This window comes from Salvelinus fontinalis, chromosome 4, assembly GCF_029448725.1.
Source record: "Salvelinus fontinalis isolate EN_2023a chromosome 4, ASM2944872v1, whole genome shotgun sequence".
NCBI classification, from domain to species: Eukaryota; Metazoa; Chordata; class Actinopteri; order Salmoniformes; family Salmonidae; genus Salvelinus; species Salvelinus fontinalis.
In genome coordinates, this window is record NC_074668.1 from 59,610,137 (window position 1) to 59,635,549 (window position 25,413).

Here is a 25,413-nt window from a genome sequence, read left to right on the forward strand (position 1 = left end):
GACACTCATAGAACACACCTAGCGTCAAATCTCTTATTGCAGGACTATTGACTATACATCCACAGTGAGATTTCAATTGAAATCTTTTTTTTGTCTTTCGTATAATTTATACAACAACACTCCAACTTTGTTTAACATTATTTTGTACAATTGTGTCATGATTCCACTATTGTCATCCCTTTGCATCAGTTTCAATCGGGGACATTTATTTTGAAGGCGAACCGCATATTCCACTTTTGTTTGATCACGCTAACACGACCCCACGTGTGGTTACGCGCAGAGATCAGAGACATGAAAGAGCGGCACAGCAGTAAAACCGGGTTCTACTAGTTATCATAACCGCAAAGTCATAATTGGCTATATTGTAAAAATTTATGATATAACAAAAAGTAGCTTTTTGTTCTTTATTTAAACGTAGGGTTAAGCATACGCTTAGAAGTGTGGTTAAGGTTAGGTTTAAGAAGAAGAGGAAAAAAATAGGCGGAGTTTATGATTTTGTGGCTGTGGTAACGACCCTGTAAACCTATAGGTTTTCCTGCTTCGCGTGAATACAGGCGACTACAACTAGGTATATTCTGCCTAACAAAGTCAGTATATGTAAGCATATTTGTCACATTACAAGACGAGTCATAGTTTTGCTTTGGACTTCCAGTGTTGGAAACAAGCTTTTTTGTTTTAGGTTGCCGCGCTCCACAGTTGCTACACAGCACGGTGTCGATGGCTGAGGCACCGGATACCGGGGACCGTATAGTCCATAGCTCTACGGATTCACCCACGGCGATACTGGTGCCACCAATCTTAGAAGAATTGGCTGAGGAGGAGGACGTTTTCCTGCCCGAAATGGTATCACCTTGTCCAGTCTTCAAGACGGGAGATTGTCCAGAAAAAGTGTCAACGCGGTTGGAAGGTGCGGGGGCATTGACAGCGGATACCTGCTTCCTCACTATTGGGAAGCAGGTATCATACAGGTAACGTTAGTACATTTTGAATTTATCCTCACTTCCTATCCCAAACCCGCACGATATTTCATATAACTACTTCAACTGGCTACCAGATGTCTGAAGTTTTCTCAATTGCAACTTGTGAAAATAAACATCACCTGCAGCCATGGGTGGGTATAATTTGTGGAACGTTCCAACAGGAATCTGTCACAAAAGTACAAGGTTGCCAACAAACAACGCATACAAAGTAGCATGATCAATTCAACTAGCTGACGAATAGGCATCAACTCACCACGTAACTTGTTCTTGATAGTTGTCCATAGGCTACCAGAGTGAGGACAGACATTTTCAGGGAATAAACGTGGTGGATGAAAAACGGAATTAAATAGCCCTCTCCCTACCTGGTATCTCATTCTGCCGCTATACAACTTTGTATGCGTTGTTTGTTGACAACCTTGTCATTTACGAAGTTTTTGGAACAGATTCCTGTTGGAAAGTTCCACAAATTATACCCACCCTGCAGCCATCACTATCTTAGTGTGGCAGCTACTGTAGCCTATTTGTAGGCAAGACAACATGTGTTCATGTGAGCTGACACTCCATTTTAATATGGTTCTTCATCTACTAGATAGGCCTACATTAAAGTTATCATTAGGCTACATAATCCACTATAGCATCATATAGCAAAAGCAATATCACATTTTTTTTTTTTTTTTTACCGTTATTTTACCAGGTAAGTTGACTGAGAACACGTTCTCATTTGCAGCAACGACCTGGGGAATAGTTACAGGGGAGAGGAGGGGGATGAATGAGCCAATTGTAAACTGGGGATTATTAGGTGACCATGATGGTTTGAGGGCCAGATTGGGAATTTAGCCAGGACACCGGGGTTAACACCCCTACTCTTACGATAAGTGCCATGGGATCTTTAATGACCTCAGAGAGTCAGATACATCTGTCAGCAAGGCCATCATAATGTCCATTATCCACACTGATGGGTATCATTATTACTAAAAGCACCTGCTGATGTCCTATGGTGTATAGTAAATACATGCTCATTCATGTCATGAATGGGGATATCAAGAAAACATACTTCTGTGTCCTCCTCAGTCATAACATAGACCTCACCCCATTAATTGCTGAGTTTTTGGATTTAAATACGCCATCCTTCATAATCTCAGACTAGGGTTTTAGGACTGCACGTCTTGCTGCTTATTAGAATCTGGGCTGTTTCAGCTGGATTATAGTGTTGTAAATTTGGCTGGCTGCCCACAGGCCTATTGACTGTTTCCTGACCCTGTTTGTTGCAACTCAGTCTGCTGTGCAAGTGAATGACATGACAGAGCAAGCAATATGAGGCAGTGATTCACAGAATGACCTTTGACCATGACCCCTTACACATGACCCTTGGACACGTTTTTATTAAACATTCACACAGACATTACTACCACACTCTGTTACATTTTTACATGTTAGGCATTTGGCATACACTCTTTTCCAGAGCGACTTATACTTGGCGCATTCATCTTAAAATAGCTAGGTGGGACAACCACATATCACAGTAAGTACATTTTCCCTCAAAGTAGCAATCAGAAAAGTCAGTTCTAGAAGGGGAGGGGAGTAATGTGAGAGTGTTAGTTCACCAAAGCTAAACATAGAAAAAATAGGATTTGGCTACAGTACAGGATTTGGCATACAGGATGGTTTTGACTGATATACAGCATATAATCTGTCATTGTATAACATCCAGTAGACCACTTCATACAAAATATTTGGTGCGCAATGAGACCGTTAGTGTATTTTTCTTCTTCCCCACAATCCCAAGTATTTGTAGCTTGATTGTAGAGGATGGCACAATTGTCTGTGCCCCTGACTGACTCACATTCCATCTTTTTCGTTTTATGTAAGGTTTCGATGGACTCTTTTTCTGTGCAGGCTGTGTAGAATGATGTGACTCTGGTCCCTGGGTGTTGGTTATTGAGAGTCTGTCACTGCCAGCGGATGCTGTGATGTGTTCGTGGCTCTTATGTAACGGAAGGAGAAGCAGCAGCTGCAGCAGCAGTAAGGGATCAGGAGTGGTTTTTTGCATTGTAAATAAGAGGCACCTATAAAAGGGGCTTAGTGAGCAGAGCCCTGGGCTGGCTGCATCCACTGGCTGACTGGCTGGTCCATAGAGGCCTGATGATGCTGGATGGTTAAGACTGGCCTGGCAGTGAGTGAGGCTGAGGCCATGTCAGTCTGGCTACATAAACACAGATTACCCATCTCTTTCCTCGGTGTCTGTGACTAAGAGCGTCAATATAGTGACTCAAACAACAAGGCCTGGGGTAGTGAGCTCATGTGTGATTCAGATGTTATTAAAGACCAAACAGCACCTGCAGCAGGGGGACAATGATGACAGTTAAGGAGATAAGTTATTGTGAAATGTTATGTGCATCCATTCTAAAAAATGATGTGCCCCCCCTCATCCGCCTATCAGAATCGAGTATTCACCAAAGCTGTTGTATAATTGCATAGTGATGATAACTACCTTTTTTTGTTTTGTTTTTGATTAATAACGCTATTTTATGTTCCTGGCAATTTTTCCCCAGTCCCACAAAAAAACACAACAAAGCGCCTATGCATAGTCCTCACTCTGTCACTCGGAAACATTCTAGTGTCTGCCTGCCAGCTGAAAATCTTTGCCAGTGCGTGTGTAGGCTATAAACCTGCCCATCCCCCTCCGAAGTATAGGCTACTGTAGCTTACTGATGTTACAAGTGGGATTCAGAAATTAGAGAGATTTTTTTAGAGAAGAATGGATTCACTTTTTTTACTGCTAGTTAAGGATACTCTAGTTATCACATTTCACGTTAGATTTATTAACTACAAAAAGATAAGACGTGTGTTATTTTAATTCTAGTGCTGCTCTGCACACATAAGCTTGTTAGCTAGCTAGCTCTGGTCCAACGTAAGCCAACTCTCGGATGTTCAAAGACATTAAAAGTTCCTTCATAGAAGCCGCTCCTGCGTAGGTATAATTCTGTGGGCCTAATTCATATAATGCATGTCATAACAAGATGCCCAGTGCTTCAAGCCTCCTCCTCCACCCTCTCTTGCTCTCTCCCACCCGCAAAATTTCAGTCGTATCTCGCACCCTACACTTGTTTGTCCAATGCATGTAATCAACTGTATAGCTTGGCCGCTCCATGGCATGGTGAAGTAATTTCATGTCGAGCCAAATGTCAATATATATATATATATATTTCAGTGATTTAGAAAGGAATGATATAAACCATTACTTTTTTGGGGGTTCGAACCGATTCAGAACTTTATTTTGCTGGTCGGAACAGTAGAATGGAGCAACAACAAAAAATTATGGTTCTGTTCAGAACGAAACGATTGGAAAATAATCTCAGTTCTAACCCCTGATTTTATAGTAACAGTCCTGATCATTTGGACCGCCAGGCATTCCGCTGTCTGAATGCTGAATTGTTATAGGTTGTTATTTGAAGCAGACTCACAGACTCAGACAAGTTTATGCTCTTCTATCCAGCAGATTAAAACTGTGGGAAATCAAAAAGTTACAAAATGAACACATCCACAAATGGCAGCAAATTTGAAGTCCCAAGTTTTCTCACAATCTTTATACTAGGATGAATTAGTCCTAGTTTCCCAGACAAATGGAAAGAAACCTATTTCATCTCAATGGGATTAACCTGGTAAATAAATGGTGCCATGCAGTGTAAGTAAGGGTAAAGGATGACAGAGGTTACAAATTCATCCCTTCAATTTGATACTAAATAGAGGGAACCTGTGGCATACTACACTGCTCAAAAAAATAAAGGGAACACTTAAACAACACAATGTAACTCCAAGTCAATCACACTTCTGTGAAATCAAACTGTCCACTTAGGAAGCAACACTGATTGACAATAAATTTCACATGCCGTTGTGCAAATGGAATAGACAAAAGGTGGAAATTATAGGCAATTAGTAAGACACCCCCAAAAAAGGAATGGTTCTGCAGGTGGTGGTGGTTGTAGACTCCGTCTCATGCTTCCACTAGAGTGAGAGCACCGCCAGCATTCAAAAGTTACCAAAACATCAGCCAGGAAGCATAGGAACTGAGAAGTGGTGTGTGGTCACCACCTGCAGAACCATTCCTTTTTTGGGGGTGTCTTACTAATTGCCTATAATTTCCACCTTTTGTCTATTCCATTTGCACAACGGCATGTGAAATTTATTGTCAATCAGTGTTGCTTCCTAAGTGGACAGTTTGATTTCACAGAAGTGTGATTGACTTGGAGTTACATTGTGTTCTTTAAGTATTCCCTTTATTTTTTTGAGCAGTGTAAATTGTCTGATGGAGGAGAGCTTTGGTGATCTCTTATTATATATACAAATAAACTTTACGGATTTTTTTTTAGGAGAAATGGGAGCAACAGATTAAGGTAGAGATTTTTAATTCCATTTCATCGCAGAATGTTGTTTCTGATGTTCAGGATAAGGTTGAGCTTATCCTGTGCTTTAGTTCAGATCACCAACACATCAAGCCTGTTCCAAAATGTGCTTCATGCCGTACCAAAACATTATACCTGTTGCACCAGCTGTTCTATGAGCCACGCCTGTGATTGTCTTCTTTCATGATATGCACAGACAGTAATAGCAATCTATATTTTCAAAAGGATGTGAGTTTCGTGTTCATATATCACAACCTCCGCAGGCTTTTCGAGTGGCCTATGCATGAGTCAATAGCAAAATAATACACTTGACTCATGCTACATTATAGCGTGCTAAACGTGTCTAATTAGATATTAACAAACTAATCGATGAGCTGCCACCTCCCACTTATTTGCCCAGCCAGAGATCAAATAACCAAATATCCCAAAGGAGATTCAGTGAAAAAAAAAACGCATTCATTGACTGATATAGCCTGGGCTACTAAACGAGATGAGCAAAATATTCCACTTTTTATGCTAGGCTACATAACATGCTAGCAAAATGTTCTGATAACACTGCTTGACGAGCAAACTAATCGAAAGATTATCATCATGACCACTCACCTCAATTTGGCTAACGTTTTCCCAGCCTAATTGTAACCAAATATCCAAATGGAAATTCTGTCAAAGCAAAAATCGGACATTGATTGATTGATCAAGATGTCCCCACCCTTGTCTCAAAGCAGAGCGATAACGCTGTGCCAGTCATAACGGTGCTGAAATGATAGTTGACAACACACGGATATTGCTTTAAAGTTTTTAAAACGGTTGGATGACTTTGGGAGTTTCAATAAGCAGCAATATGATACTTGTCTGCAATGGCATTAGTCTACTTTATTTTCATAATTCTGTGATATTCATTCCCACAATAATTATTGATAGATCCATCCAGTTGTGGTTAAGAAAACGTGGATCATAGCGGTGGATTTTGCCAAGTGATGTGGCAACGCAAAGTTTTTAGATCTGCCACGAGGAAGGTAACAGCCTAGTAACGGGCACTGCCTAGCAACCATAATAATGAAACATCAAATCTCGTGAACGTGCAATGCTTACGCCGGTCTTAAATCGACTAATCTTATTTTTGGTTGGTACAACAGATATACATTCTCATACCGTAGCCAGTGGCGGTTCTAGACCATTTCAACTGGGGGGAGGCCAAGCTGGGGCCAGTTGTACTGTTAGATGGGCCAGTTACATTAGACTTAATTGTTGTCATATCGTTTTCTTCACTGCATTGCAGGCATTAGCAGGCAAAAAACCATGTTCATAATCATCATCGTTGCCACTGTCTAATAACGGATGTAAAAAAAAAAAAGAACGATAGCAAAAAATTGTCACACTGCCCCCCCCCACCCCCCAGAACCGCTAGTGCCCGTAGCTACGCACGACCTAACATTTAAGACCACATTTTTTACACCCAACTGGTGCAACCGGCCCTGCAGATGATTCAGTGATGAAAACCGAGGGGATTGTTTAATTGCAGAGACCTATGGTATATTGTATTCTGTGGAGACAGTGTTGACCTACGTAGATAATACGCGTCCAATACCGGACCAGATCCATCCTCAATGAAATGAGCCATCACCAGCTGTGCCTCCTTCTGTAAAGCCTGCACGACGATGTGCACCACACGTCCTATTGAAATGCATAATGACATTAAAGCCACCAGGCCTCTCAGAAAAACGGATAATACCCTTTGTACTCCTTTCCTGAGTCTTTGCATGTTATAAAGATTAAGGAAATTGTCATCCCGTCACTTGAGTTTGGGACACTCAGTGTTGACACAAAATCTAATTTAAAAGGCTGTATTGACACTGAACAAACAGACAAGGCTAATTTTAGGTCCTCTGTCTCTGAGTCGTACGCCTATAAGGTAGGTCCTTATGGCTCTACTGACACTCTCTGGATAAGGTTGTTTGTGGTTTGATTGAGGGAGATGCAGGGCTACAGCCTCTCTAATGAAGGGAACAAACTGTCTCGCCTGGACTCCCCATCGACCACTGGCACTAATGGATGCTGATCGTAAACCCTCCTCTACAGAGAGTTATTTGTAATTACCCGCATTCAAATCTATTTAGAAAGCCCTTGTTTCATCAGCTGATATCTCAAAGTGCTGTACAGAAACCCAGCCTAAAACCCCAAACAGCAAGCAATGCAGGTCTAGATTTAGCAAAGTACTTGTGATTATTATGCTGCACACCATTACTAACATGGTACATTTCTATTTAAACAACAAATGAACTGTGTCAGAAAAATAGGTGTGGGATAGACAGAGGTACGTATGTCACATATCTCTGACCACCACATGTTGTTGTTCTCTGACCATGACTCTCTCACAACTCAATACACAAGCTTGAAAGGTTCCGGTGGCCTATTTTATTCTGCCAGGGCTCTGAATTGTCTGATTCTACAAAGGCTGTCTGTGGGAGTCATTTATTATTTCTCACAGTCAAGTAATCTGGTTTTCCAGGAAGTGTCTGCAGCCATAAAGGACCAGTTAATACTGTAATAATATTTAAGTAACAGGCCATTGTCTGTTCAAGCTCAAAATCAATACCTGCTCTGTGGCAGTGTTTCCCAACCCTGGTTCTCGAGCACCCCCAACAGTACACAGTTTAGTTGTAGCTCTTGACAAATACCTCATTCAACTCATTGAGTGCTTGATGATTAGTTGACAAGTGGAATCAGGTTTGCTTGTCCAGGGTTGGGAAACACTACTCTGTGGAAACAAAAGTTCTTAGAGAACATTGTGGAGCAGCTGGTATGCAACTCTCAACCTCATCATGAATGACTCAACTCAGGCCAGAGCTTTGTTTGCTGTGGACTAGATAGGTTGGTATGTGAGAGTATTCAGGCCAGCCGCTCCCAGACTTTACCTCATCAATGATATTTTAAATAATGCTTTATTATGTGTGATTTAAAATGTCGGGCGGTTAATTTTGTATGTTTTTGTTTTGAATTCGCTGACATATGAAGTCAAGGAGAGCAATGCTATGTGAAAATGAACTCTCCACACAATTTGTTTAGATCTACCTCTTCTTCAGCAATCCTACCTGGATCTGGCGAATCCAATATCCCTTCTATTTGAATATCTCTTCCCATTTATCAAGTTTGCAAATAAAATACTGCCGTTTCAAATGAAATCAAGAACATTGGGAAACGGCGGCACTCCAAAAAGCTTTTACAAAACGGACAGAACGGCGTCGCCTCATTTCACCTTTTTATTTTTGGCCGGGTGTAGACTCCTGCCCTTTCTGCAGTTATGCCTTCATCAGATGCATAATGGTTGCTCGGATGAAGGCATAACTGCCGAAAACGCGTTAGCCTGCCGGGCCAAAGATGAAATGAGGTGACATCGTTTTGTCTGTAAAAAAAATAAAATAAAAATTCCGGAGTGCCTCCGTTGTTCTTCAACTTGGGATTTCATTTGAAGCCGTTGTCACGTATGGCAGACCACCCAGCTAATAAAGGAACATACTGCAGATCTCTGCAACAGCTGAGAAGGGACACTCTTCTCTCTCCACAGTTGTTGGATAATTATGTTTCCTCTCCCATCTTATGAGGACACATAGTTACCTTAACCAAGGAATTGAATGATGGGCTACACAAAGACACCTGCACCCCCACGTGCACATGCACACACAGGAACACACACAGAAACACACACAGAGACAAACACAGAAACAAACTAACATAAGAAAAAATTCAAAGTGGATTACTACAATTGAAAAGGAAATGACAGCTGACAATGAAAGGATGTCCGGTTGTCATGACGCAACCTAAGCAATCAATGCACTATTCAATCGAATCAAATTGTGTCTGTCATATGTGCGCCGGATACAACAAGTGCAGACTTTACTGTGAAATGCTAACGTACGAGCCTTTCGCCGACAATGCAGAGTAAGAAAGTTGCTAAATTAGAAAGGAAATAGTAAAATAATAATATAACAATAACGATGCTATATACAAGCAGTATCAGTACCAAGTCAATGTGCAGGGGTACGAGGTAGAGGTAAATTATGTCAAATGTATATGTACGTAGGGGTAAAAAGTGACTATGAAATCAGGATGGATAATAAACAGAGTGGCAGCAGCATATGTGAAGAGGGTGAAAGTGTGTCTGGGTGAGAATTTGACAGGGTGCAAATAACGACGAGCAGAGGAAGAGACTGAGCAACTCAATTTGGACTCACTGGCTGGCCTCTCATTTCCTGTGTTAAAAGTGAGATATGCCTGGGGAGCGGAGTACCGCTCTGTACCACTCCAGCTGAGTTACAGCTCAGCTTCCTCAGGAAGAGAAATTGAGACTGAGAAATATCGAGGCAAGAGAAGACTAGAAGACTAAATGTATATGGACCACCAAAGTATGCACTACCAATGGGCTTCAGAGTGATGTAAGGATCACCAGAAGATAATGGTTGTGGGCGTTCGTTAATTGAGACAAACTGGTCTGCCCATGTGGCCTTCCATTTCCTTCTCGCTGCCTCTGCACCTTTCCATAGCTGCTAAGAGAGCATTTTGTTTTTCGGAGTGCTGCCCTCTCCAACTCTTTACTGTTGAACAAAAAGGTGATGTGATGTTCAACGCGGTTTATTTGTAATGTAAATAATGTGTGGGGGAAGTGTACGGCTTCTCCATGGGGAATCAACATTCAAATGAACAAGAAAAATGTGATCGACAGAAGAGAGGGAGAGAGTGTGTTCTCTGATCATGTGGATTATGTTAAATGTTGTTATTGATGTTACCTGGCAACTGATAATTGACCTTTGACTGTTGGCCCACCTCTGGCTGAAATTCTGCTCTGAATGTAGATGTAGTCGAGCAGCATTCAGTGCAGTACATCGCATCTAGTGCAGCAGTTATTCTATAGGTCTAGCTATGATAATGGCACCGGAGGAGAGGGCTGCCATTTTACGGTCCCCTAACCAATTGTGTTTTTTTGAGTTATTTGTAACTTATTTTGTACATAATGTCTCTGCCACCGTCTCTTATGACCGAAAAGAGCTTCTACATATCAGGACAGCAGTTACTCACCCCGTACTGGAAGAAGATTTGTTGTTTTTCTTTAACGAGTTGGACTCACTCCAGACACCCGACAAGGCCCTCATCCCCGTCATTCGCAGTAGAAAGAGACAGAGATATCGGCGATGTATGTCTGGGTGCCTTGTAAGGATCCGACGGCGAGTGTGTCATCTGCCTTTACCATTGGTCCTATTAGCCAACGTACAATCATTGGATAATAAAATAGACGAACTACGAGCATGTATATTTCCTACCAACGGGACATTAAAAACTGTAATATCTTATGTTTCACCAAGTAGTGGCTGAACGATGACATAAATAACATACAGCTGTTACCCTTTTTCGGCAGGATAGAACAGCAGCCTCTGGTAAGACAAGGGGTGGCGGTCTATGTATATTTGTAAACAGCTGGTGCACGAGATTTAAGGAAGTCTCTAGGTTTTGCTCGCCTGAGGTAGAGTATCTCATGATAAGCTGTAGATCACACTATTTACCAAGATAGTTTATCTATATTCTTTGTAGCTGTCTATTTACCACCACAAACCAATGCTGGCACTAAGACCACACTCAATGAGCTGTCTATGGCCATAAACAAACAGGAAAAAGCTCATCCAGAGGCGGCGTTCCTAGTGGTCAAAAAGTGGTCAGATGAAGCAGATGCTAAGCTACAGGACTGTTTTTGTAGCACAGACTGGAATATCTTCCGGCATTCTTCCGATGGCATTGAGGAGTACACCACATCAGTCACTGGCTTCATCAATAAGTGCATCGATGATGTCGTCCCGACAGTGACTGTACATACATACTCCAACCAGAAGCCATGGATTACAGGCAACATTCGCCTTGAGCTAAAGGGTAGAGCTGCCGCTTTCAAGGAGCGGGACTGTAACCCGGAAGCTTATATGAAATCCTGCTATGCCCCCCGACGAACCGTCAAACAGGCAAAGTGTCAATACAGGACACGTACTACACTGACTCCAATGCTCATCGGATGTGGCAGGGCTTGCAAACTTTTACAGACCACAAAGGGAAGTACAGTGCTGCCCAGTGACATGAGCCTACCAGATGAGCTAAATGACTTCTATTCTCGTTTCGAGGAAAGTAACACTGAAACATGCATGAGAGCATCAACTGTTCCGGACGACTGTGTGATCATGATCTTCGTAGCCGATGTGAGTAAGACCTTTAAACAGGTCAACATTCACAAGTTCGCAGGGCCAGACGGCTTACCAGGACGTGTACTCTGAGCATGCGCTGACCAACTGGCAAGTGTCTTCACTGACATTTTCAACCTCTCCCTGTTCGAGTCTGTAATACCAACATGTTTCAAGCACACCACCATAGTCCCTGTGCCCAAGAACACTAAGGCAACCTGCCTAAATGACTACAGACCTGTAGCACAGAAATCTGTAGCCATGAAGTGCTTTGAAAGGCTGGTCATGGCTCACATCAACACCATTATCCCAGAAACCCTAGACCCACTCCAAATTGCATACCGCCCCAACAGATCCACAGATGATGCCATCTCTATTGCACTCCACACTGCCCTTTCCCACCTAGATAAAAGGAACACCTATGTGAGAATGCTATTCATTGACTACAGCTCAGCCTTCAAGATCATAGCGCCCTCAAAGCTCATCACTAAGCTAAGGATCCTGGGACTCCCTCTGCAACTGGATCCTGGACTTTCTGAATGGCCGCCCCCAGGAGGTAAGGGTAGGTAATAACACATCTGTCACGCTGATCCTCAACACGGGGGCCCCTCAGGGGTGTGTGCTCAGTCCCCTCCTGTACTCCCTGTTCACTCAGTACTGCAGGGCCAGGCACGACTCCAACACCGTCATTAAGTTTTCCGATGACACAACAGTGGTAGGGAGGAGGTCAGAGACCTGGCCGTGTGGTGCCAGGACAACAACCTCTCTCTCAACGTGATAAAGACAAAGGAGATGATTGTGGACTACAAGAAAAGGAGGACCGATGTGGCAAAATGGCTTAAGGACAACAAAGTCAGGATATTGGAGTGGCCATCACAATCCTATAGAAAATTTGTGGGCAGAGTGAAAAAGCATGTGCGAGCAAGGATGCCTACAAACCTGACTCAGTTACACCAGCTCTGTCAGGAGGAATGGGCCAAAATTCACCCAACTTATTGTGGGAAGCTTGTGGAAGGCTACCCGAGTCAATGTGCGGGGGCACCGGTTAGTTGAGGTAATTGAGGTAATATGTACAGTTGAAGTCGGAAGTTTACATACACCTTAGCCAAATACATTTAAACTAAGTTTTTCACAATTCCTGACATTTAATCCTAGTAAAAATTCCCTGTCTTATGTCAGTTAGGATCACCACTTTTATTTTGAGAATGTGAATGGTGTTGATGTGAGTTTGACACAAGTTAAACAATTTAAAAGCAATGCTACCAAATACTAAATGAGTGTATGTAAACTTCTGACCCACTGGGAATGTGATGAAAGACATTAAAGCTGAAATAAATCATTCTCTCTACTGTTATTCTGACATTTCACATTCTCAAAATAAAGTGGTGATCCTAACTGACCTATATACGGTTACCCTGTATATAGCCTCACAATTGTTTTTTTTACTGCTCCTCTTTGATAATTTTTTTATTATCTTTTTACTTATCTATTTTTTTACTTAACCAACAATGCAGTTAAGAAAAATAAGTGTTAAGAGCTTGTAAGTAAGCATTTCACTGTAAGGTCTGCACCTGTTGTATTCGGCGCATTTGACAAATGACATTTGATTATTACTAAATCTACAATATCAGTGAGTGACAGGAGAGCCCATCTGGTTTGCACTGCCGTCACTGAACCATGGCAGATCGATCAGTCATTCTTCCAGGTTTCTTATAATAGAGATGTACCTGTCGTGTCAGACCGCCCTAGCATTTGGGGAAACTTTAATATCACACCGAATGGTCTCATGCCCCTGTCCTAAAGATACCTGCTGGCCTACTGTGTATAAGAACATGTCAGTTCTACTGTATTACCACCCTATCCCGTGCTGCCTGAAATGAGACCAGAAAGGGATGAGGATAGAGAGAGCGTGGGCACACTCTCAAACCCCACTGCTGAGTGGGCTTCAGTTTCGACGGCACAACTCTCATTTGGATAGGTGAGTGGAGAGAGAGAAAAGGCCTAACTGCTGAAGCGTGCCCACACACGGAACACCCATTCTAGGAAAAATGTCCTTTCTATGTGAAGCGTTGACGTAATGTGCCCAGGTAGGAAGCAGCTGTGGTTCAGCTCCTCATTAGAAAGTCTCAGGGATATTCCGCCGTATAACTCCGACTCAGCAGATTTCTCTACTGCTATAGTTTCACCCTCCAAAGTGCGGTCTCGCCTCATGCATTACACATCCCACCCAGTTACTTATTCTGCGTAATGTTCTTTCAGCTGCCGTACAGTATACTTACCCACCACTTGTAATGTACCACTTTATTGAAGACTTGCACCTGGTGGTGTTCAGTAAGGTGTTGTGTCTCTCTGGTCCTCTCTGCCACTGAAGAAGTTGTCACATAACAGTAAGTGTTGGACTCAGTGGGAGGTTAATGTGCCGCTGGGTCAGATCGCTGGCCTTCGATCAGGACCCAGCTTGCAGCGCCCCAGGACGCCGAGACGCCTGATGAGACCGAGTCTGGTTGACAGGTAAAAGCAATTGCCAATCTGAGAGACGGAAGTCTGCCTCAGACAAAGTGGATTGGTTTATTCGTGACCATGGAGATGAGGGTTTGACAGGAAGATCCTTGAAAAGGAAAAGGTGCAGCGTTCGCTCACCATTTAAAAACACACTTTAAAAAAAATCGAAGCAACTATTAAAAGCTTGACGCTTCGGCTTTCGTCAATGTCCTTCAAAGGTGACAGAAAGAGACACTTTCTAATAGGAGAGGTGTGTTAGGCCAAAATGATGGAGGCTACACACAGCCATGTTTTAGGGCCATGTGTTATTTTCTTCCATGAACTATGTTGGAAATTGCCGGTCCTTTTGGTGATGGGTCTGATTATCAGATTTGTTCTGCTCACTAGGTGGGTGATCCAGTCTGCTGCTTGTTCTGCTTCAGCAGGTCATGGTAACTTGGCTGCAACTGGAATGTAATGAGCTAGGCCTATTGAAAGATTCGGGTATGGCAGAGTGTAGTTTAGTTCTTGCTGATTGGATTGGAATAGTACAAGAGAGCTCGGAGTGTTCTAATATGGAACATTGATTGGCAGCATGGCCCTTCGTATTCAACAAAATATGGGACATTTTTATTCAAGATCCTCTCGGAAACAAGATGACACATGTAGGGTCTTATCCTATCATGAAATTGATGCCCCCCCCCCCCCCCCACACACACACACCTTGTCACATCTTAGCGTGGTCCCAGTTCTGTTTGGGCTTTCTTGCCAGCACCTATGGTCGTTGTCATTGCCGAAGCTTGTTTGCCCATGGGTGGAAAGGATATTACAATCCCCTCTAGTGGATATAGTTTGAAAGACATGAAATATCCTGAAGTGGCCCTGAAGTGTTAATTTGTTGAGTGACAATGGTCACCTGTACTTTTAAACCAGACATGCACTGTGCATTTAAAATGAGTAGATTTTAAGTACTTCAAGGCCTTATCTTTTTTTTTTTTTTTTTTGACTAAATGAGTCTGTGTATAAATGCACAGGGCCAATAATGAGAGAGAGGGACAGGGAGAGACAGGTAGACATGGAGTGGGGTAGAAAGGGGAGGGAGAGTGATTCTCTTTCATCAGGAGAACATAAGAGGCTGAGAGCAGAACCATTTGGTCGGCTGAAATTGGCCAAGTAGAGATGAAAGTCTAGGCCACAACGCGCGTGTATCATGTCTAGCTAACCAAAGAGACTGTACAGAGAAACAGAATGGAGAGCCATCCTGCAGGACAGGCATCACTCCACCTTCCCACGCCATCTACTCTCATCTTTGATCATCTACACGTGTGTGTGTGTGTGTGCTGCATGTATTAATTCAGTAATTTCGCAATGTTGGTGGATTTTCTTTCACCCGTAATACATTTCATCAAAGGGATTCATTACACGTGATATCTACCACCATGTACATGTCTGCATTCCTTGCTGGTGTTAAAATCAGCCTGGTGGCGGTGTGAGTTTGAACTTTGCCTCCCACGCACTGCCGCATCAACCCAAAGAGAAGTTAGCGCTGTACTGTACTAAAAGCAGAACCATACAGCCACTCAACTAAAACAGAACACTGTGTCTCGTCTCGAAAGGTTTGATAAACTGCTAAAAGTGGCACATGGCAGAATGTCAGTTCACAGACCGAGAGCCTGACGTGACTCTAAGGTCAGTGACTCAACAACAAATAATCGATCCATTTCTAAACCCCTCTGGCAGTAGGGCTTGAATGCACAGCACCGTACAGTCAGAGAGGGAGTCAGAGAGTTCAGACTGGTATTTCTTTTCGCAGGTGGGGTCTGAGTGGCACTTGGCTCAATGCAGCTATCTCTCTGTGGTCTATGTGACTGCTAACCTATCTCATGGTTCCTCACTTTAACCCCCTATAAAATTCAGTCAGCGTTTCTCAAGAAGCCGGCATATAAATATCCTGCAGCCCTGAGCTTCACACACTTAAACAGCTCTGACACTTCAGTTGAAGTAGCATAAGGTCTTTCGTAACACATCCCCATGAAATTTTTCTGATGGTACCGTCTGATGATAGAAAGCTCAGAGAATAAGGGATTATGTCAGTTGCTATGCCATGGACAACTACACGTTACGAAGAGCTACTGTGTTTCATGCTGACAATAGTATGTGACAGACCATCTCTAATATACACTGAACAATAATATATAAACGCAACATGTAAAGTGTTGATCCAATATTTCAGCTCATTAAATATAACACCCCAGAAATGTTCCATACGCATAAAAAGCTTATTTCTCTAAAATTGCACACATTTTGTTTACATCCCTGTTAATGAGCATTCCTACTTTGCCAAGATCCACCTGACAGGTGTGGCATCTCAAGAAGCTGATTAAACGGCATGATCAGTACACAGGTGCACCTTGTGCTGGGGACAATAAAAGGCCACTCTACAATGCCACAGATGTTTTGAGGGAGTGTGCAATTGGCATGCTGACGGTAGGAATATACACCAGAGCTGTTGCCAGAGAATTGAATGTTCATTTCTCTACCAATTTCGTTTTACAGAATTTGGCAGTATGTCCATCTAGCCTCTCAACTAGCCTCACAACCACAGACCACGTGTAACCATGCCATCCCAAGACCTCCACATTCGGCTTCTTCACCTGCGGGATCGTCTGAGACCAGCCACCCAGACAGCTGATGAACTGTCAGAAACCGTCTCTGGGAAGCTGTGTGCTCGTTGTCCTCACCAGGATCTTGACCTGACTGCAGTTCAGCGTCGTAACCAACTTCTTCAGTGGGCAAAATCTCACCTTCGATGGCCACTGTCACGCTAAAGAAGGGTGTTCTTCACAGATGAATCCCGGGTTCAACTGTACAGCGCAGATAGCAGACAGTGTGAATGGCGTCGTGTGGGGAGTGGTTTGCTGATGTCAACGTTGTGAACAGAGTGCCGCATGGTGGCAGTGGGGTTATTGTATGGGCAGGCATAAGCTACGGACAACGAACACAATTGCATTTTATCTATGGCAATTTGAATGGACAGGGATACCGTAATGAGATCCTGAGGCCCATTGTCATATTCCAGCGCTGCCATCACCTCATGTTTCAGCACGATAATACACGGTCCCATGTCGCAAGGATCTGTACACAATTCCTGTAAGCTGAAAAAGTCCCAGTTATTGCTTGGCCTGCATACTCACCAGACAAATCACCCATTGACCATGTTGGGATACTCTGGATCGACGTGTATGACAGCGTTCCAGGTCCCGCCAGTATCCAGCAACTTCGCACAGCCATTGAAGAGGAGTGGGACAACATTCCACAGGCCACAATCACCAGCCTGATCAACTCTATGCGAAGGAGATGGTGCGCTGCATGAGGCAAATTGTGGTCACACCAGATACGGACTTGTTTTCTGACCCACGCCCCTACCTTTTTTTAAGGTATCTGTGACCAACAGATGAATATCTGTATTCCCAGTCATGTGAAATCCAAAGATTAGGGCCTAACGAATTCTTTTCAATTGATTGATTTCCTTATATAAACTGTAATCTTTTAAATTGTTGCATGTTACGTTATTACATTTTTGTTCAGTGTAGCTATACCCCCAATCGTTCAAAACCTAGAGGCAAACTACTCTTTTTGTCTCAACCGCTTTAGCGGACATTGGATGTTACTCGCATAACCACGGATCGATGACTTAAGTGGCATTCACCTGAATGTCCACCGCGGGCTACTGTTAACCTGCTGCCCGGGACGGATCTAGTCTGGTGGGCGTATTTGGCTCAGGCCTGATCTATATGATGAGAAGGGACAGCCCGATGCCTTAACTCTAATTTCAGACTGAAGTGATAAGAGACCAGATGGTCACCATGACAGATGTCAGTCTTAGCTTTTTTTCTCTTTCTATATTCTGCATGTCCTCTCTGTCTGTATCTGTCACTCACACTTCCTCCTTTCTGTTTCTGTCTTTTCTGTTTGTCTGTCTCTGTCCATCTCGCCCTCGCGTACTCTTATTCACGCGGTCTTCTACAGCAATCCCTTTTCACATGTAAGGTTGTGCAGCAGGCCCGGTCTGCTCTGCTCCTTGTCTTTCTGCTCACACAGCGCTACACTATCAGCCAGGAATGCAAGCTAAATCAAGGAGGCTGGGAGACAAATGGAGATATCTCTCCCCTCCGTCCTCTCACTTCCAACTGTTTATTGTCGTAATCCGTGTGCCAAGCAATAAGTGAAGTTGTCTGCCCGTTAGCTTTTACAATTACGATGCTGTCCAATCCGTGAACACCACTGAGGTCAGTAGTCTAGGCATACTGTAACTCCGTAGATATGACAGGTACTGTAGGATTCAAGGCATTACTTTTTATTGCTACATGCTGTATAATGTTTCTCATTGCCCTCCCCATCAACTATCAAAGATGAACATTGGGGGTAGGGGGAATCTCCTCCAGCTGTCTAAAAATAGCTTTATTTTTTATTTTTAACTCGTTTTTAACATTCTCTCTTTTTCTTTCTTCCCCTCTCTCTCTCTCGGTCTTTCTCTCTCTCTTTCTTTCTTTCTTTCTTTCTTTCTTTCTTTTTCTTTCTTTCTCAATCTCTCACACTCACTGGTTTATGTCACAAGCCATGAGGAAGTCATGAAACAGGAAGTGGGCAGAAGTGGATGGGGGGGGGGGGGAGAGAAATAAGATAGTCCTGAGAGACAGACCGACATCAGCACAGTTGTCAGTTGGACTGGAGCTCTGTAACTCGTTGCCAGGTTTGTGTTGTGGGACTGACAGGCTGACACAGGGATGCTAGACAGGACAAGGACGACTGCTCTTTAGTGAGCCACCACAAAGGAAGCCAGAGAGGGGACAAAGGACTGGATATGTGGGGTCACCGGGGGAAGTGGGACGTCCCTCCAACCCCTCCGCTTGCCCCCACTCACAGGTAGTGGTGTGTGCTCTTTACTTCTCTTGGTATGTTGGTCACGAACCACTAATGGCTAGAACGTGGTGTGAAACCTAGACTATGGAAACATTTCTCTATATTCTTGGTTTGATTTGTTCCATGGGACTTTCAGTTTAGTTTGTCTAAGAGTGTACTCCGTAAAGCTTTACTTGGGTTATAGATGCTGAACACTAAGATGGCTTGTGAACGGGTGTTGGAGATCATTTTTATTTTCTGTGTTGTGTCGAACTTAGAAATGTAGTTTTGGCGTGTCCACTTATAAAGATCTTGGCCATCGACCAGTACGGGATTCATTTATGAAATATAACAGAGCTGTATAACGTTCTAGAAAGTTGTCCGTTGGCCAGCGAATTTGACTGGGATGAACCGGGTGAAGACTAAATGTCATGAGATGCTGAAGTTGTGCTGTTTTAGGATGATGCTGCTTGTATGACAGCGGGCAATAGTCAAGGTCTGGATATTTGTCTTGTTCTGGAAGAATTAGCATTTTATAGTCCTCATTTCTGCCACATCTGATATGTGCAACATCTGACTTTCTGCTCATTTAAATCGGATGCACAATTCTCTATTAAAAAAAAGATGTATATCGTAACATTCACACTTTTTTGGGGGTATATTATCCCCGTTTTGTCTTAAGGCTTTTCACTCATCTTGCAATGTATCCACATGATATTTACTTAGTACATGAGTGTGGGTCATTGATTCACCCCTGGGGGGATTAACGCAGTTGCACCACATCCCCACGTGGTGGCGCCCTAAACCTCTACTTGTTTTGTACTGTATCTCCATCTGCTTATCTGTCTGTCTCACTGTCTGGGTTTCTGTTTAGTCATGCAGTCATCCATCATCCGTGTTATAACTGCTGTTCTTTTCACTGTATGTCCTTCTACCTCGAATATTGTGTTCCTTAACTAGAGGCAATATAGAGGAAATCCACATTTTTTTACAGTGGGCTTATAGTGTGAAGCTTTCTCTGTCTGTGACTATTCCTTTCTTGGAAGGAATAGAAGTTCCTATTCTCTTTGAGCTGTTGCGGGTCCTCTACTTTTGACAGTTGAAACCATGCTGTGTGTTGCTGTTTGGATGCTTCTCCCACATGTAACACAGCTGAGGGGTATACTAAAAAGTAGGATTAATGAGTTAGCCAACTAACTTCGATAAACAGCCAGAAATAACTACTACAAAAAAAAACAAGCTCAACATAGATATGTATTTTTGGTTGTTTAAGTCAATTAGACCATGCCCATTTCTTAAAAATAAAAAGTTATTTCCAAATATGTAGGCAAGTTAGCTAATTGATCCTGCTTTGTAGTATACCCCTCTGATGGAAAGAAATGGGACCAAAACAAAAGCGAATGGAAGAAAAGCAGGAAGCACCTTGCCGTTCGTGGTTCAGTCGTAAAGTGAGTACAACTCCCCCGCTGGTGACATCACTTCCTTCCTGTCAAGTTAGTAGAAAGTGATAACAGCTAGAGGGGCAATGCTGCTTCTAGTGCCCTAAGCTGCCCAGGAATGTGGAATTTTTCAGGTAGACCTAAAATAGAGGCCTGCCAATCCCGTCATGCTTATCTATTTACTTGTTGACAGATCAGCCACTTTGCTGTCTGTGGACTCTGCACCCCTTGTATTTACTGTATGGCCACAATGTTGTAGCCATGCGGTGGCCTGATGACTGTTTCAAGTGGGAAATACGGATTTTATTCAATCTGCACAGTAAAGGTTGTCTGCTCAGTGCTCAGTATGAGGCCTTCTCCCTCAGCCCCACAGGTCCTGGTGCTCCCCAATAATCTGTCTGCTTCTCTACATTCCGCTGTTCCTCCTCACCTGTAGAGTCCTGTCCCAGTCTACCTCTACCTCTCTACTACCCCTCCAATGCTCCCCCTCTCCCCCTGGGATATACTAGCCTCTGCATGAATTGCAGCTCTGTTTGGCCCCTTCTCCCAGTCCCAACCGCTAATAGATCTCGCCAGCTTGTAGTCCTAAAAAAAAAACGGAAATGAGTTAGCATTTTCTACCTCTGGTTCGTTGGCCATTCCTATGGGGTAAAGAATGGGGTTTTGGGATGAACACCGAAAATAAGCTCTGGGGTTATGAGACGTCAGTTAACAGGACTTTTTTTTATGAATTATGAAGCCTTTATGTGCTTGTTTTGATTACTTAAATGCTTAAATATTCACAAACGTGTGACGTTAGCTGATGGAGATGATCTCCTAGAACAAAATGTGTAATATGTCTTAAGCCTATGTTAACCACAGACCTTCTGCGTTAAATCCAAAAACCCTACAAAAATCCTATTAATTTCCCCCTAGTCTTTGGCCAACGAGCCATGACGGAGTTAGCCTCCTTTTTAGTGCCTATAAAAACACTGCATTACTAATGCTCTCATTGGTCAGCTAATCTAATGACCAACCAACCACATCTACTGAGATCCCAATCACAGATCCTTCTATAATCTAAAGTACTGCTGTCTCGTAGTTTGATACGATTTTCCCAGTGATGCTCCGGAGCAGGTCTTCATGTCCAATCAATTGAATTTACCGCGGGTGGGACTCCAAGTTATAGAAACATCTCAAGGATGATCAGTGGAAACAGGATGCACCTGAGCTCAATTTCGAGTCTCACAGCAAAGGGTCTGAATACTTACGTAAATAATATATTTCTGTTTTAATTTTTAATAAATTGGCAAACATTTCAAAACTTTTTTTCGCTTTGTCATTATGGGATATTGTGTGTAGATTGAGGGGAAAAATGCATTTAATCCGTTTTAGAATAAGGCTGGAATGTAACGACGTGGAAAAAGTCAAGCGCTCTGAATCCTTTCCCGAATGCACTGTCATAAAATATTGACCAACTATAAAATATTGCTGTGACATTGACCTACGATGATGTTTGTTACAAAGAGATTGCAAAGCGGACAGAGGACACTTGCTGAATCACAGGGGATGAAAGGTCTCTCCGCAGAAACAGCCCACCCCCATAATGTAATCGGGGCGTGACGTGGCCCCAGATAGCAAGGCACTCCAGAACCCCATATTGATCCTGTTAACTGCAGTGTGGTCCGTTAGGCTGAGACTGTGCCTGGTGTGACCAGTGCTGGGGGGGGCAGCAGAGCGGGGAGGGGACGATCAGAGCCTCTCTTAAGCCTGGACCTGCTGCTTATCGGTGAGGTTCCTCTTCTCCAGCTCTCGATGGCGTGACTCACATTGACACAAAAACTCTCAATTGCACATGTAGTAATATATGTGCAGTGGTAACATCAACCGTTTTCTTGCTTGGTAGCCTATGTCTGGCTTAGTAACGTGGTAGTTGCTTGAGGATCTTGTAGGAATCTTGTGTCTTTCCTCACTGTTGTTTTGTGACTAATAGGTCGTCTGGTGGACTAACTGGAGCCCTGTATCCAGCCCTGTCTGTGTGACGCTCCCATCTCTCTTCCTCCCCGTGGCATGATGCATTATTGATGCAGAGGGCGCTCTAAAACCTGGTGATTTGATTCGCTTGATTAGAAAGGGGAGCAGGACGAGGAGCTAACTGGTTTGTGACGTGGCATTTGGTGTGGATTTGATCCCCAAGTATGAAGCCGCACGTACACCTTCTAGAGTCGGCGAGTCTGATGATAAACCCTATTTTTACATGGTTTATTTGAAAGATATTCCCATTTGAGGACAAATAAATCCTATTTTCTGCCCAGCAGACACAGAGGAGCCTGTTGCAGGGATCCTCTGATGGCGTCAGCCCAGGGTCTCCTTTGCCTGATAATTTTGGTGACTCATATCCATACATGATGGTGGGTGGACACTTTCCTCTGGCTATCTCAATCTGGTGCTCATGTAATAGAGGCGGGAAATCACTATTTGTGTGTGTGAGAGAGAGAGTCTGTGTTACTTTTTGACCACAGATGAGATAAAGATAAGAAAATAAATGTGGTGGGGGGGGGGAGGACTCCCCAGCTGAGGCTGTTACTTCATAGACGCCACAGTTGACATTTTCTAATTAGACAGAGTAAAGTTTGTGCTATAACCGTTATCAGCTGACTCGGGGGACTGGATGAAGGAACAGCAGTGTTTCCGCATTGCACTCTATAGTGTGCGTTTTTTAAGCCATACCGAGTGGATGGCGTGGGCTTTCTATCCGTCTTTTATGTCATGTTTGAGTAGGCTGGCAACTGAACATGCTGCAGAGCTTGGTGCCAAAGCTGGAAACTCTTATCCACATAGAAAAAGTGAGCAATCGACTGGATCAACAAATGGAACATAGACATCACACACACACACACACACACACACACACACACACACACACACACACACACACACACACACACACACACACACACACACACACACACACACACACGCGCCCCATCCATCTAGATTCTCTCCACATCTGCCTGTCTGTCTGATATTTTTGTGAGTGAGGCGGAGCAGCTTGGCGACTGAGCGAGAACAAGGAGACTGGCTGTGTCAGTGGGAAGTGTCTAGCACAAAACTCACACTTCCACACTGACTAGTCAAGCAGGCACAGGGAGTTTGTCGTACTCCCACACCACACAGGGCTTATGGTGGAGTGTTCTGGGCTCTGCTTCTTCGCACCCTCCTTCTCCCTGTCTCTCATGTATTTCTAATGAAACACCGGAGGGGAGAGAGAGAGCAGTGAGTGGAGAGTAGAAGCTACACACTGAAAGACAGGAAAAACAAGCAGGCAGCTGAATAGGCACCTAATCTTGGGGTCCTATGAGTGCCTCTTCTGGATTTGACACTTCCTGGACTGTTGCAGTCCTGAGAGAGGGAGCTGTGTGAGTGCATAATTGAGCGTGAGCAGCAGGGAGAGCAGTACGGACAGCGGAGGATCAGGGAAACGGGAGACAGAGGTTCTCAAAGGAGGGGGGGATGTGAAGTGAGAGAAGGAGCAGAGGAGAGGGGAGGAAAAAAGGAATGAAGGAAACCACAAATCTTAAGAAACAACCTCTGCTTCAAGCCAATGGATCAAGGACTCCGGGATTGAAATCTGCAGCAGGACGTGTGCTGTTGGAACTTGAGGGAAAGAGAAGGGGAGAGAAAAAAGAATAATACAGGACATAGCTCAAAGGATTACCTCTCCCTCCGGCAGAATGGGACGCTTACTCCACATGGAGGCTAATCAGGACCTGGGAGCCTGAGCGTCTCTCTCTGACTTTTCTCTTCTCTGTTATCTTGTTTGGTCTAAGGAAGGTGGGAGCGACTGAGGTAAGCCCGGTAGAGCTCCGGTAGACTGTGTACTCTTTCACATGGGTATTTACTCGTGAGAATTACTGTTGTTGCCATTTTTGCTGTGGCTACAGCCATGAGGACTTTGTGACTGCTGGAGCACTTTGAGCCCCTACTCTGGAGTGGACCTGCGTTAGTGGCTGACGGAGAGACTGCCATGGAGCAACAGTGTGACCAGGGCGCAGGGCCTGGCCTGAATGGGTCCGACTCAAACCCGGGCTCCCTGTGGGACGGACAGAATGCCGTCACGACCACCTCCGCCTCCTCTTCCAACTCAGACCTGCCCTCCGCCCTCTTACCTGACGGGGAGCACCCGGACACGGGCCGAAGGCAAAGCAAACCCTTCACTGGCCTCAAACTTTTCGGCAGGAGGTAAGACACAAACCAACGTCTCACTAAGCCACTGAAGTGCGGTGATCACAATGCTGTGGAGCCTGTAAATGTTCGCTGGCCGATTTTGATACCTGGATGCTTATTTAGTAGCAGCACCAACAGGTGTGAGTTTCCAGCACATGCCAATAATGACTGGGCTGTGTGTGAGCGGGTTAGTTTCCATGCAGTTGTCCCTCTCAGGCAGCTGTAGTACTGGTATCTGCGTTCCTCATGTATGTATGTATGTATGTATGTATGTATGTATGTAGTGGTTACTGTATGGGGGATTGATCTATGTCCTTAGAACAGAGCCTCTGTCTATACAGTACAGCCTGGTCTGCTTTTGGTCTGACCTTGATGTACGGTCCACACACGAATCAAAGACTAGTTTGTTGTTTCCAACCCTTGCATAACCTGTCGCTGAGTGTTGCAACGTAACACCATGGCACAACTGAAGCACTCGTGTTTCAATATGCAGTATTGCTAGTCGGCGAAACACTACCTGGGTAGGCTACAGCATGGGATGCACTTTGCCCGAACTAGCTTCGAAGGAGTGAGGACATGTAGGAGGTAAAGACCGCAGAGATTAACAGTCAAGGATTGATTTAGTAAGAGTGAGCGAGTGTTTCCATGGCCAGAGGGAGAGTCGAATCTTGATTAGGAAACTCTGATCATCTCCTCTGCTCTCTGAGAGGGCGTAAGACTCATTCTCATCATAGCAACATAACGGTCACACAGTGGTGTCAGTGTGTCCCCATGGTCATGACACACC

General features: G+C 43.9%; 1 protein-coding gene across 2 annotated transcripts in view; it reads left to right on the forward strand.

Moving 5' to 3' along the window:
- The first annotated feature begins 282 nt into the window (after nt 1–282).
- The window catches only part of LOC129854095 (diacylglycerol kinase zeta-like), a 128,970-nt gene continuing 103,839 nt past the window's right edge, over nt 283–25,413 (forward strand). Inside the window, exon 1 of one of the 2 annotated variants that reach the window (XM_055920745.1) lies at nt 283–968. In XM_055920745.1, the coding sequence (XP_055776720.1) occupies nt 718–968 (251 nt within the window). In that variant the 5' untranslated portion in view covers nt 283–717. Of the gene's footprint in view, nt 969–23,488; nt 24,642–25,413 lie in introns of those variants that run through there. The other variant, XM_055920746.1, reaches the window with a different exon arrangement.